A 13980-nucleotide genomic window follows, 5' to 3' on the forward strand; every position below is an offset into this window, starting at 1 on the left:
GAGAGGCAGTGAAAGAAAGGAAAAAGGGATTTGAAGGAAAAAGAGATGTGGAGGCAGGGGGAGGGGCGTTGGCTGGCTGGTCCGCAGGGGCCTGGCTGCCTTCGACGGAGAAGAAAAGACGTTGGAGAGGCAGTGGCTGGTCGCCTCTCTCGCCCTGTGATTGCCGAAGACTGCAGGGGGAGGGGAGTCGCCTCTGCAGGCTGAGTGATGGATTGTTACTACGTGGGGGGTCATATGTGTGTGCGTGTAAGCGGTGTGGCGCTTCGTGAACATGGAAGCATTAATGAGGTGGAAGAAGAGTCCAGATGAGATTCTTTATTATTTCAATTCAATCAAAATAAGGAAACACTTCAACAGATAAAAAGGCTTCCTCTCATTATACCTCACATCAGAGAACAGAAACCTTCATATTCATGAATGAGCATCTCGCTCGATGTCCTGCAGCCTTTTTAAGGAAATTCCGAAAAATCCCAGAGAGAAACAGATGCCATTCCCATAATTCACCTCTTTATTTTCTCCTTTTTCTTCTTCTGTTTGGTCACCATGTTTTCTTCTCTCTCTTTTGTTGTCCCTCCTTCATATAATTGCACTTCCTCAAATGACTGAGCACATTAATTTATATTGCAGGCGGCTGTGTTCCTGCAGCATGAATGAGCACTGCATTTTGTTTGATAATTAGAAATCACCTCTAGATAATGAAGAAAAAAACCAAGGAAATACATTTGCAGTAGAGCTGCACTTCACTTTGACTGTTTTCTGAGGTTTCTGTGCAGGTGGCTCTGTTTTCTCTCTCTGCTCCATGACTGAGAGACGATGCGAGGGAATACGTGCAGGAGTTTAGAAAAGCTGCATATTTTAAATTTTAAGTGAAACTTGCTGATTTTGTTTTGTCCTTTTTTCACACTCTAACCAATCGTGGTAGATGGCTGCCCCTCCCTGAGTGTGAAATGTACAGGGTTGGTGTGTTTTATGGAGGAAATTTCAAACTCACAATGACAATCAAAGAAGTGAAATTCAGACTTCAAATGAGCAAATTAGTTACTGATAACCTACACAGATCAGCTGGCTGTGGGTGAAAACGTCTCAGCCCATACCCACATGAGAAAATACAAGAGAAAACAAAAAGGAAAAACACTATGATACACTAATGTAATGCTGAAAAGCTGACTACATGGAGCTACATGAACTGACTACATGAACAGAAGAAGCTCCACAGGTTGCATATACACGCGCACACACACACAGCTTAGCTAATTGTAAACAGGTGTGGCAGATTCAACAGAGGTGGAAGTGTTGCGGGAGAAGCAGACAATTACAGAAGAGGGATCGCTAACAGAGACAGGAAGTAACACTAACAGCAGGAAATGACATAAACGTAAACATGAACAAAATCCCCCAAAAATGATGCAGTCAAAGACGATTTTTCATGGCAGTGTTTCCTAACTGAGAGAAGCGACCCGGAAGCATCCGTGTAGAGCTGGTTAGATTCTCCAAATACTGAGGAAAGGTGCGCCAGTGCTTCCTGTGTTACCTCGTTTAGCAGTGGACTGGAGCATCCTTTATGAAAGGACTCGAGCTATTTCCATCCCATCGTTCATACCAACACACCATCTGACACACAAACTGATGCAGATTGTAGAAATGTTACTTATAGTTTTCCAGTTCATGCCAGAGCTGAACTCAAAACTTCTGTAGTAACCTCTTTATTTACGCCTCATGCGAAGAAAGGGGATTTATATAAACTCTCTAAATCCAGAGTATGATTTATGTTAATTAATCAAAGTGCATTTAAGGTCCAGGCTGCATTAGTAATGTCTGTTCAGGATTATCGTGAATGAACTTTCACTTTGAATCAGCTGGAAAAAGTGGGGTAATATGCTGATTTAGTACTCTGAGGTTCAGGTCCTTCTAAAATCACGTTTACCTTTTCATCACCTGATGTTTTCCAGTAATGACAAGAAATAGGAAAAGGAGGTAGGAGCTAATTTTTTAGGCTAACTTCACCCCAAATGCTGAAGTGCCCAAAATCTGCTTTTTTTTCTAATGGCCAGCAGGGGGCGACTCCTCTGGCTTTGAAAGGAAGTGCAATGAGAAATGTACAGGAAAAACCGGAAACACTCTACCTTTCAAATTTCAAGTCATATACACCTTTGTCTTTTACCAGGTTTGATTTCAAAATGCTCAGCTAGAAGCTTTACATCACGATGCCGCAACCAGTCATTGTGGCTACATTTATCTTTAGTCAATGTTGCTCTTAAGTTTCAGACATCCCAAAGATAACTTGCCTTAAGCTGTAGCTCACGTTTGACATTATACTACTGAATCTACTAAGAAGGACTGTAGGATCTCATGATCTTACAGCTGTGATGCCACCTAAGGTCTTACCTTCCCATGGTGGCACATTTTCTCCCCTCATTACCAGAACCAGACTTGCAGTGATGGCAGCGAGCACTTTAAACATGAAGCAGTCACTTCGTCTGTGCTGGATGATTTTATTTCCCAGACACTGATCGCTTTCACAGAGGAATGTAAAACCCTTTGTTAAGCAGATTCAGGCTGAATCATTCATTCATTTCTACTTGTCTGATTATTAGATTCCTGCTTTTTCAAAGAAAACCACCCTGAATGTCAGTTTTGGTGAAACACTCCTTCAAATGGAGAATAAAAAGTTGTCATTGTGACACATAAAGAGGGAATATGGCCTCCCGTCAGCCTTTCTCTGAAACGTGATCCTTTTGATGCCGTTCCCCAGACGGCGCTGCAGAAAGGACACTGATAAAGGCTTCTTTGTCTAAGGAGGGCAGCCAGGGAGAAACCTTGAGATAATTTAGCCTTATTGGAGGGGAGTAAACAGAGAGCGTGAGGGAGAGTGAGGAGAAAGACCGAGAGGAGGGAGAGATTGAGGACAGAGAGAGGAAAGAGAAGCAGAGAGAAAAGCCTGAACAGCAAGGAGAAGGTGAAAAAGCAACAACTAGACTGAAAAAAAGAAAAGTGTGGAGAATAGTGAAGACAAAGAGGCAAACAGAAGGAGGGGAAGAGACCTGAGAGGGAGAGCAAAGAAAAGGAAAGAGGGAATGAAGAGGTAGAGAGAGGTGGCTGGTTAAAGGTCAGCTTTAAATTGGCTCTTGGGGAGCTGCTTCCATGGAAATGCTTTGAAGATTAAAGTGGGCTCGGGCTACGCACAGAAGCACTGCTTCTCACTGTTAGTGAAACTGACTAACTGCTTCCCTCTCCTTCATTCCTTTCTTCTGTCTTTACGTTGTTCCTCGACGTCTTTGTTTTCACATCATTTATGCTGTGAAACATCTTCTTTCGCCGCCTTTAAAGCCTATTTTCACCTCACGTCCTCTCTGTCTTTGGCCTTGAGCTTGTCTTCTACCTTTATTCTTTTATGCCTCATGCAATATACAGCGTATCTCTCCTTTTGCATTATCCATTTGTGCCTTCTGTCTTTGTCCTCCTGTGACAAAATGTCTTTCTCACTTTTTCATTTCCTCCTTTCTCTCTTGGATTCTTCTTTCTTCTCTTTCAAGACATTTAAGGTCAGTTTCTTGCTACACAAGACATTTCTTGCTCTAATTTGTTCGCCCTTTCTGATATTATATTTTCTTTCATTTTCACCTGTTTCTCCCTTTTTATTGCTCCACTCTTTATCTGATTCTCACAGTCTCACAAGACCATTTAGTAGCTTTGTAGCTTTATTATGTCAGTGAATTTGAGCTCTTTGCATGATCTTCATGAGCAGGTCTTTGATACTTTTTTCCTGCACGGACAAGAAGCATTAAAATTTTTAGAAAACGATTTTAATTTCAACATCTCTTGATGTTGATGAAGATCAGAATATTTTATTACTGCTGCTCTCCAGCTACTAAATGGACCTCTCAAGATGTGTTTTCTCTAAATCTCTTGTCTTCCTTATTTTAACTGAAGCCATGTTCACACATGAGTAACTAACAGTACCACCGAGCCACATTTTTGGGATCTGCAGTTGTCCTTTCTCACATGTAGCAGACAGCAGGGGATCGTTTGCTGCCTCTCGTGACTAGAAATACTGTTTTCATGAGGATGGAGCATGTAGGAGTCATGACACATGACGCCCACTTGCGCACTTGTTGTGAATTCACAGGACAGTTACTTGCACCATTGTCACATGTGCACAGTCGGACATTAAAACAGAGACATTATTTAAGGAGGCATTCAAAGATCTTTGGGAAAATAGATGGCAAAGAGGCCGTTAGGTAGCTGTTGTACTGACGGATGCCCTCATTAACAATTTAAATGTCATTGTTGTAGTAAAGATGAATGTAAATGCAGTTTTTAACCTTTTTAAACAAAGGGTTAAAAATATTGTATTGGAATTAGCACAATGTTTGGACTGAGTCATTAGGGACACCATAACGGTGTGAATCTGTACTTGAGTCTTGTATCTTCCCCTCACTCAGCCTGCTTCTGCCATAGGTTTCTTCCTGTTAAGAGTTTTTCCTTCCCACTGTCGCCCAGTGCTTTTTCATAGCGTGCCATCTGATTGTTGGGGGGTTCTCTCTATTTTTGTAGCCTATTTACCTGACAATATAAAGCATTAGGAGTAGACTGTTTTGATTTGATGCTATATACATTTTTCCGGACATCACTAAACTTTTGAAGCGGATTCAATACAAATGGGGTTTTGAACTGTCCAGATTTGACGGCCGAGTTGTGAGACTTGCCTCATAAGGACTTACACAGCAGGTTAGAGATGGTTATATCCTCCCATTTATGGACTGGCCCAGATAATGTAGAGCATCCCTTTGTGTTGAAACAGAAAGTGAAAAATAGAGTTCAGGCAACTTGAGCGTCATGCACACATACATACGGCTCAATCTCATGTCATATATCAAACACAGCCTCTCAGTTTAAGCTGCCACATTTCCCATCTCTCTTTCAGACCTGATGGAGTCGGTGCTGCCCTGCATGCTCTTTCAACACCTCCACCACACCAGCATCCACCTCCAGTGACATATTTAATTATCACTTCCTCCTAGCATATTTGTGCTTTGTCCTTTGTGTCTCAGTCATCCAGGTCATAGTAATCTTAAGTGTTCAGTCAAAGGCTTTTTGAAGAGGTTTCACCTCTCATCTGAAAGGCTTCATCATCTCTAAAAGCTGGGTGGATTCCTTTAGTTTTCCCTTATACTTTCTGTTTTCTCGGCCGGTTGAGTTTTTACAGTGAGTGATGACAATGGACCCTGGATGCAAAACTAATGGGATACCTCATATATGTGTACAGTAGTAAAAGATGCATGATACTGCCAATGTAGCCAGCAAGCTTAGATTATACATGAAGGCATTTCAAACCTTAACCTGTATTTTTTCTTAAGACTTGCAGGGGGTGTTGTATAAAAGAGATGAGTTCATGGCCTCTACCTTGATTAATACAACATGAGCAAATTTTGGTCCCCCTCTTTTTTTTTCACAGCAAGCTTGTGGAGTAATGTGTTGTCCATGTTATCTCCAGTCCCATAAAGGCAACAACTTCTGATTCTGTGAAAGTTTTGTTCAGTAATCAAACTTTAAATTTGTAACAATGTATCTTTATGTTAATTCCAGAGACTTATCTGAGAATGACTACAGTGATTAAACCTTTCCTATCAAACCAAACAATCAGCTGTATATAATCGTCAATAATGATCATTCTGTGTTAATCATCAACATACAAAATAGCTTTTTACATATTACACATTTCTCTTTGTGAATCAGAGAAAGAACTTGATGAGTATTCCAGCTACTACAACTCCAAGCGCCGCTCCAACAACGCTCCGCCCTCCTTCTATTCCTCTCAGCACCACCTGCCCTGGGGAGGGGACTACACGCTGGGATCCAGAGGCACGCTACCCCTCCACGGCTCTCGGCCCCATCTCCACATGCCGCCCTCCACCCCGAACCCATACCCGCTCCCCTCCCAGACACAGTACACCAGCTCCAGCTTCGATAGGCCACCACGCCGTGTCCGCTCCCAGGACCAGCTGCTGGCATTTGGGGAAGGCAACACTCTGTCCCGCCTGTCCAAGAACCAGCAACACCAGTACTACAAAGCCATGATGAGCACCAGCAGGAGCTCTACATCACAGACGCTCCGCAGGTGAGATCGGGGATAAGAGGTGAGGTGTGATCAGATAGGACAAAGAGAAGGAGCAGATGAAATACTAAAGACAAAGGAGTCAGATCAGAGAAGAGGAAGATGAGAGAAAAGAAGGGATCATAGAGATATGAGATGACATGAGAAGATGGAGGTGAGATGAGTCAAATCCCATTAAGAAAACATAAGAACAAAGGGAATCAGGGTGTAATATTTAATCAGTATCAAGAGTGGGACAGTTTCATCAAAGTTTAAAGAGTCTGGCAAAGTGAGGGTTCACGCTAATAAATTTAGGTAACAAAAATTCTGTTTGGGATATATTAGAGGTCTCATATTATACCTTATTTAACTAGTTAAAATCGTATATGTCCTAAAAGTAATCTTTAAAGTTTGAGCTTGACACAGTGTAGCTCATCCATCCTTCAAAACACAGCTTTGATTTTAGTGCTTTTCCTAACAGGCTGTCTCGTTGTCGGTACTCTTAAATAAAATGAATTCCAGCTGTGCCTTTCTGCCATTTCCCTGAATACCCATAGACTAACCATTATCATCATGCAAGGCTACTCTAATAAATAAAAACATGGAGCTGAAAAAGTGCATTATACTTCAAATTTCCACAATTTAAGATGGTCCCCCTTAGAGTTGTCATGATACTAGAACTTTGAATACAATTCCAGTACCCAGGAAAGTACTCTATACCATTTTCAAATCATAAAGCTTCCAGTAAAATTAATATTCATGTTGATTTGTGATTCCAGTGCAAATATTGTAATACTTTTATGACACTGACAATAAGTCTGTGTTTCCAGGTCCCATGAGCGGCTCCTGGTCTCCCCTGACCGTCTGGAGGACCGGCTGATGACGATGGGTCTGCTGCCGGGAACGAGTGAGCGAGGGGGAGGAACCGGGATGGTTCCCACCATGGGCCGGCTCAGCCACCACCAGAAGGCTCAGTCACAGCAGAACATTTGTGTCACACCATCCATGGACCGCCACCACATGATCAAGATGAACTCCCACCCCACATCAGGCCACGAGCACGACCGCAGCACCACGACCATGTCCGGCATGGGCATGCACGGTGGCTGGGACTCCCATGGCGGGACAGGTGGAGGCCACCCCAACGCCCGACGTATGGCTTTCGCCAGCAAGAGGCAGAACACGATTGAACAGCTGCACTTCATCCCCGGAGGAGGTGGAGGCCAGGGACTCCGGACTGGGAGTAAGAATGAGGTGACAGTGTGAGAGGAAGAGTGGTGGAGAAGAGGTGCAGATGAAAAGAAGCTGAAGACCAGATGAAGAGAGGGAAGCAGCGAGGTTTTTAGTGTGAAGATATGAGCAGGAAATGGCAAAGAAACAAGCAAGTGGTTTGATATCAGCTGGCTCCCTCACAGGGCTGCTCTCAGCTGCACACAGCCCCCTTTATAAAATAAAAAGTGGTGGATGGCAACATTAGTGAGTAAAGCCAATTGATTCTCTCTTTGTCACTTGTGTATTGGAAAAGAGAAATTTCACCTATTCTTTGTGAAGAGAAGACAAATGCCCAAGTAAAGAGCAAAAAAAAAAAGAAAAGAAAAAAGCAGTTAAAGGCTGCTGGGTATTCGCTGTGACTTTTATTGAAGGATATCCACTGAGTCAAATTTGTTGAATTGTCCTTGAGTTTTGTTGCGCTGTCCTCTGAGTCCTCGAGTGCTCCGACAGAAATTCATCCATCTTTGAATCCACTGTGGATGTCAGAGTGCCGAGGCAGAGGCAGACGGGTTTGCTTGTCAGTGTATTTATACAAGTATTTAAAACCAAACAAGTTGCTTTTGTATGAAATTAACCTGATACTATTACTACTACTACTACTAATAATAATATTAGCATAACTGAGCCCTGTAGGATTTTGTGTATACTTAGTTGAAAACATATTTATCCTTTAGCCAGCCACTTTGTAATGTAAAGACTGGTCATGTGATCAGTCTGTCATTTCTTTCTCTAGTCGTGATTGGACTATCAAAGTAAAACTGCTGAAATAATGCAGCAGTTAACTCTCATTAGATTTCTTTATAGCTCGATTCACTCAAGCTAAAGATAAATAAATAAAATGAGCCATTTAGAGACGAAAAGCAAGTCAAAGCGCTGCCATAAAGGCCCAGTCACACCAGCATTTCACGAAAACTCCCAAGAACTAAGTGCCAGTTAATGATAAAGGGAAGGATAAAAATAAAGAAGGTTGAGGAGCTATTGTGAATGTCTCGAGTTGCTACTTCTAAAACATTTTGAATCCAGATGTTCGCCTGTGTTTCTGGTGTGACCGGGCTTTACAAGTGAAGTCCACTTTGCAGTATGATTTTAGCTAACTATGCTCTTGTACAGTGAAATCTAGTGGGTGTATATCATCTATGAAACATTGTGTAATTCGTAGGCTAAGAAAGTTTTGAACTGAGCCAATCTCATACATTGACTGACTGACCAAACATTCTTCAGCAACTGTAGGGTTTCCGCCAGTCTACCACAGACTTAGCAGCTTTTTAATTGACCACCTCCCACACTTTTATAAATAAAAGCTACATTTCTAACGTTAGCTAATGTATCTTATTATCCTGGTGTTATTGTTACCCATTTTTCAGATCAGCTAATAGTACAATAATTTAAAAAAGAAAATAAAAAACAATGTTAAACTTAAAGCATTAGCTTTGGTGGACATCTACTATTTACAAATGACAGTAAGCTACATGATTCCTAGCCATAAGCGAACAACTATAACCATATTGTGGACTCTGTGGGTGGTATAGCACAGTAAAGTGGGAAAAAACTTTTTTTGTCACTCAATTTGTATCCAGAGATATAAAGTGAGAGCTAACTGCATATTAAGTCTGACATCATTGGGCATTTCTGGGTCCCAAAAGAAAAGAGTCATTGAGGAAACTTTGAGAGTTAAAAAATTCCAAATTCCAAGCTTGAATAAAAGGATCTGTGCGCTCGTTCTCCCAGTAAAGTTTAACATTCCAGCAATCATGAAAAAGAAGGTTTACTAAGCTGGAGTTAGCATTAAGTTAGTTGATCTTGTCAAGTGAAGCTAAGCTAGTTGACATATAACTGGTGCCATTTGCCATATAGAGCTATGTTTAGTCTAAAACAAACTAATATAAAGTCCAAGTTGAGGTTTCTCGCTGAGACAGATGTCTTCATTGAATCAGACCAGGAAGCCAAGTCCATCTTTTATGTTTCCTATGATTTCATTGACAGGAAGAAGATAATAAAAATGGAACACACTTCACCTAAGATAACATCTGAGCCTCATCCATGACACAAGGTTATGAAAAATGTAAAAAGTCCTGAGCCTAAGTTGACTGCTTACACTGAAATCTTAGTCGGCACGCTATATATTTTGTGTCTGAGACACCGTTAGCTCATGGCTAGGATAGCTAGCTTTGGAGAATAAAAAGGCACTTTGTTAGAAAACATTTAAATAGTTTCTGATTTTTGGTAAAGTGATTTTGGGTGGCAGTTATTAAGATTTCAGATGGAGCTGCAATCATTTTCAAAAGCCAAAAATCCCATTTTAACACCATTAATTTAACATTTGGACCCAGAAACAGGGTTGTTTTGTTATCGCTCAACAAAATGGCCAAAATGTTTCTGCTATAGCGGATTGATGGTGCAACATCAGCAATGTTAAATGGTGGCTGGGGTCGACAACTTTTCTGGCGGAAACCCTGAACTGTTCAAAACTTTTCATGGCAAGCTTGTAGAGGGGTCGAGGGTTTTGTTTCTGCCGCCGATTGGTATTAGACCAACCCTCCTGTACGTCTACAGCACCACACGTTTTCCTGCAAGTTCAGCTGCTCACCTCGTACGAAGGGGAAGGGTGGCAAATGGGTTTTAGGCGGTGGGGGGGACAATGGACACTTCACACCAAGGGCTAAAATGAATTATCTTTGTGTGTCTATGCTCTGTACAGTCTCTGCTTCTCATTTTCATTTTTTCCTGTGAGTCGGGAGGCATGCTCGTGCATATTTTTCACAGATCTTTTTATTTTTATTCTTCTTGCGTAGAGAGAAAAAAAATTAAAATGCAAGGAAATTGTGCAAAGCAAAAGAACTTTTGTGTACCATGTAAAGAAACATAACCATTTTAAAAAGCTGCGGGAGAAGCGTTGACCATAATGATGTCATATTTTGTACATTTTTTTGGTTTTCTGGCTGTGAGATGGACCTTCTGGCCACGCTGGCTGGATTTACCCTTTCTGGGGTTTCAAGAGAGGCCTTGTTTAAGGTTCCACTCTCGGGTTGTATTTCGATAAAGACAGACATGATTGATTACTGTGTGAAGCTTCCTGCCAGCCATTTTTAGTGTTTTAATACATGTGCTCACGTGTTAATGGTTTATGTAGAAGTTCCCCCTCAATGACACTATGAACGCTATCATCATGAGCTCTCTTTCTTTCTCTTCTACTTAAACATGTATTTATTTTTTTAATCTCTGTGAGTTTTAATGTATAATCCTGGATTTTCAGTATTAAAAACTTTCTAGTGGAATTAAAAAAAAGAATAGAAGAAGAAAAACCCTTTGTATTCACAAGAACAAAAAAGAGCTGATGCAATCATAGAGAAAAGAAGAAACGCATGACGGTGTCAGAAGCCAGTGTTGGTGATGTCATAGTGCTGACTTATGATGTCACGGCGTGTATGTGCGTACATGTACATGCGTCTGTTTTAGTTTGTGTGCCCGTGCGTGTAACTTTCTGTGTCTTCTTATTCTTCTTAGGAATGCTGAACCTCATTATTATTTATTTTTCTTCTTTTTTTTTGGACCAAACTTGGGGTACGTCTTCAGCACTCGAGTCACTGCGTGTTCATATCAAGCTGTAATGACATTTTCAAAGCCTGTCGTTCTTTTAAAAATTCATTTATTTAAAGGGACATCATTCACTTTTCTTGTCGAGCTATGTTCATCAAAGTGAGGACTTTTCAGACATTTGAAAATGTAACTTACTGAAGGCTTATATTGTGTCAGGTTTTGGTGTTTTAATAGAATTTATTGGTTAATTTATTGGTGTTTAAGTTTGTGTCACTGAAATTTGAATTTAAAGGTACTTTTTGTAAACTTTGATGTTTAAAAATTCTTTAAAACGTCCCAAAATGAACAAAACTATGAAAAAGAAATGTGAAGAAACAACCACTGTGACTTTATATATAAAACATGCACTGTTTGGGTGGAAGAGGCATCAAGTGAAGCTGGAATGGGGTGCAAATAGTCTTACCTTTATTTAACCTGGTAAGTCAAAAACAGCACATTTTTATTTATGACCAACCAACAGTTCGACTGCCTTGTCTTGATCAAAAAATAGGTCCAAAATTATCAGACGTAACCACCGTGACATCGCCCACTAGTTTTTGGAGCCCTGTTTTGAAGCCTTGAGATGAGCATTTTCAGTATCTGACCTGACTGAAAACCTCAATCAAATTCTCCCAAGGGTAATTACAAAAAGTACCTTTAATATATGTCCACAAAAGCTGTTTCTCTTTTAAAAGAAATGTTTTCATCTGAGAAAATTTTAAAGGCACAGAAGGTATAAAAAGCAGCTTTTTTTAGGTTGCAATACGGCCGAAAGAGGAGAACGCTAATTGCATTTAAAGGTTGTTTTTCTGTGGAGAGCAGTTGTTGCCGATGTGGAGCAGAATGTAAAGTGACCTGATTTGGCTGATTTTAGAACCATAAAAGAGCACGAGGCGTAAAATAAGAAGGGAGGGTGGATGTAAATGACGTGGGAATTCAGTTATATTTTTAATGTCTCGCTCATTTTTCCTCATACCTTCAAAAGTCTGATGCAGATGTTATAATCCATGTTCAGTTAATTGGTCCCCTGATAAAACTGTGTGCGTTTGTGTGCGTTTGTGTGCTTGGGTGTGTGTGTGAGTGTGTGCGTTTTAACCACTGGGGGTGTGTTGGCAGGCATGGGCATATTTGTATTCTCGAAGCTACTCTGCATACCTCAAATTGTATAATACATTTATTTATTACATCCCCTTACATGTCTATTTCCAAGAATATCCAGACAAAGGTCTCACAGATGTGCAACCCTTTTGTTATTGGTGATCAATTCTTGCGTTTGTAGAAATCATACTGTTTAATTGATAATAACAATAAAATTAAATACCACTAAACTTTGTTTTTCTGTGTGGTGTGATTAAATATTACTTTTTTAATATTTAGGTCACATTTTTATGTTTAGAACTTTTTATTAATATATTTAATGTTGATCCTGACTCCCTCTGCTTTTTACAATTTTTTTTTTTTAGTAGATTTCATTTTTTTCCCTTTTTTTTTCTCCCAGAGTCACAGGCCCTCTGAATAAATGAAGTTGGAATGAAAATTTCCCCTTTTTTCCCAGAATTATTGACCCTTCATAAATTCCTAAGTATGGAGACATCGACATGAGATGTTCAGGGTTAAGAAAAAAACTCCACAAAAATGTATTTGAACTCTGCTAAAAGTTACAGATCGATTTTACATCAACTATCTACATACATAGATATTTAAATTGTTAAGGAAAACTTCAGAAAGTACATTTTGGTTACATTTTTCAAGGGCCATCTATAACTGATATATAGCTGACACAGACATATCTTCTCTTCTACCTAAATCAAACCTACACCCTTGTTTCTATGGCATGTCTTCTTTCAACCTACATTGAGGGGCTCTCTATTAAAGCCACATTTTAACATTCTGAATATAACTCACAGTGTAAAATTAAGAAAAAAAAAAGAGCCAAACAAGTTCTATATAATAGTTTGGACACAGTACATTTTCTCTTTTATATGGAATATCAAAACCTTAAATAATCTCATCCAGTCTTCATTAAAGGTCTACTGCGTAGAATTCAAGAGGCTCTACAAGTATAAATAAAATATTCACAATTATGTGTTTATTTTATTAAGTTTTAATAAAGTTACAATGAACGCTAATATACCAGCACACTTACAAAACCTTTTCCATACAGTGTCCTTTGTGTCTAAAGTAAAGCAAACACTGAATCTATGGACTGCCTTCAGCAGTTTCACCCACTAACACTGGTTCTCCTATTCACATGCAAAGGGAGATTTTATGATGGGTATTTATTTGACTGTGGTTTCCAACCGTGCATCTAGAGGTCACTATGTACTGCACTTTTAAACATGTATGCAGTGTTTACACTGACAGAATTTAAACAAAGTTTGGATGCACAGTCTAAGTTTGAAATGACTGACCCATGAGTAACAGTATATGTATTTATATACAGTTGTACAAAGCATTAACCCCTTCCTATTGTGCAAAAGTGATGAAAAATATGGTGTAAATGGGCACTACCATATAAAACTGCTGACTTATGAATCTGTTCAATAGTGACTGGCGTTTAGAGATCCTTTCTGTAGAGGACCACAAGGGTCACAGAAAGGGTAATAAAGAATTTCTTTAAGTATTAATATGAATATTAAAACTATGCAATAATGCCTTTATTTATAAATAAGGAATGAATCTGGAAACAGACTAAAATATAAAAATGAACTTGATAAATATAGTCATGTGAGTTAGAAAGTTTTCACAGGACTCTCTGCAGCCTTGTGAAAAACTATACTCACCCCACAATTCAAGAGCTTGTAGAACCACCTTCAGCAGCAATGATTTTTTTTGCTTGGATTTATGAGTCTGTCACATCGTTTTGGAGGAATATTAGCCCATTCTTCTTTACAGTGTTGCCACATTGTGTAAATTGGTTGTAATCATAATCTGTGAACATCATAGTCCATGAAGACTGCTGTCTGACCTCATCTGACCAGACCTGTCCATCACCAGTCCAAAAGAAAGTGTCTCAGAGCCGATTCCTGATGTAATCA

General features: G+C 39.8%; 1 protein-coding gene across 2 annotated transcripts in view; it reads left to right on the top strand.

Annotated features, from left to right (window-relative positions):
• The window catches only part of shisa7b (shisa family member 7), a 51867-nt gene extending 39592 nt beyond the window's left edge, over positions 1-12275 (top strand). For both annotated transcript variants that reach the window (XM_084918912.1, XM_084918913.1), the window contains 2 exons: positions 5737-6118; positions 6925-12275. In XM_084918912.1, the coding sequence (XP_084775038.1) occupies positions 5737-6118; positions 6925-7360 (818 nt within the window). In that variant the 3' untranslated portion in view covers positions 7361-12275. The remainder of the gene's footprint in view (positions 1-5736; positions 6119-6924) is intronic.
• Positions 12276-13980: the final 1705 nt, after the last annotated feature.

This window comes from Perissodus microlepis, chromosome 22 (assembly GCF_051167445.1).
Source record: "Perissodus microlepis isolate ML-2025 ecotype Zambia chromosome 22, ASM5116744v1, whole genome shotgun sequence".
NCBI lineage: Eukaryota > Metazoa > Chordata > Actinopteri > Cichliformes > Cichlidae > Perissodus > Perissodus microlepis.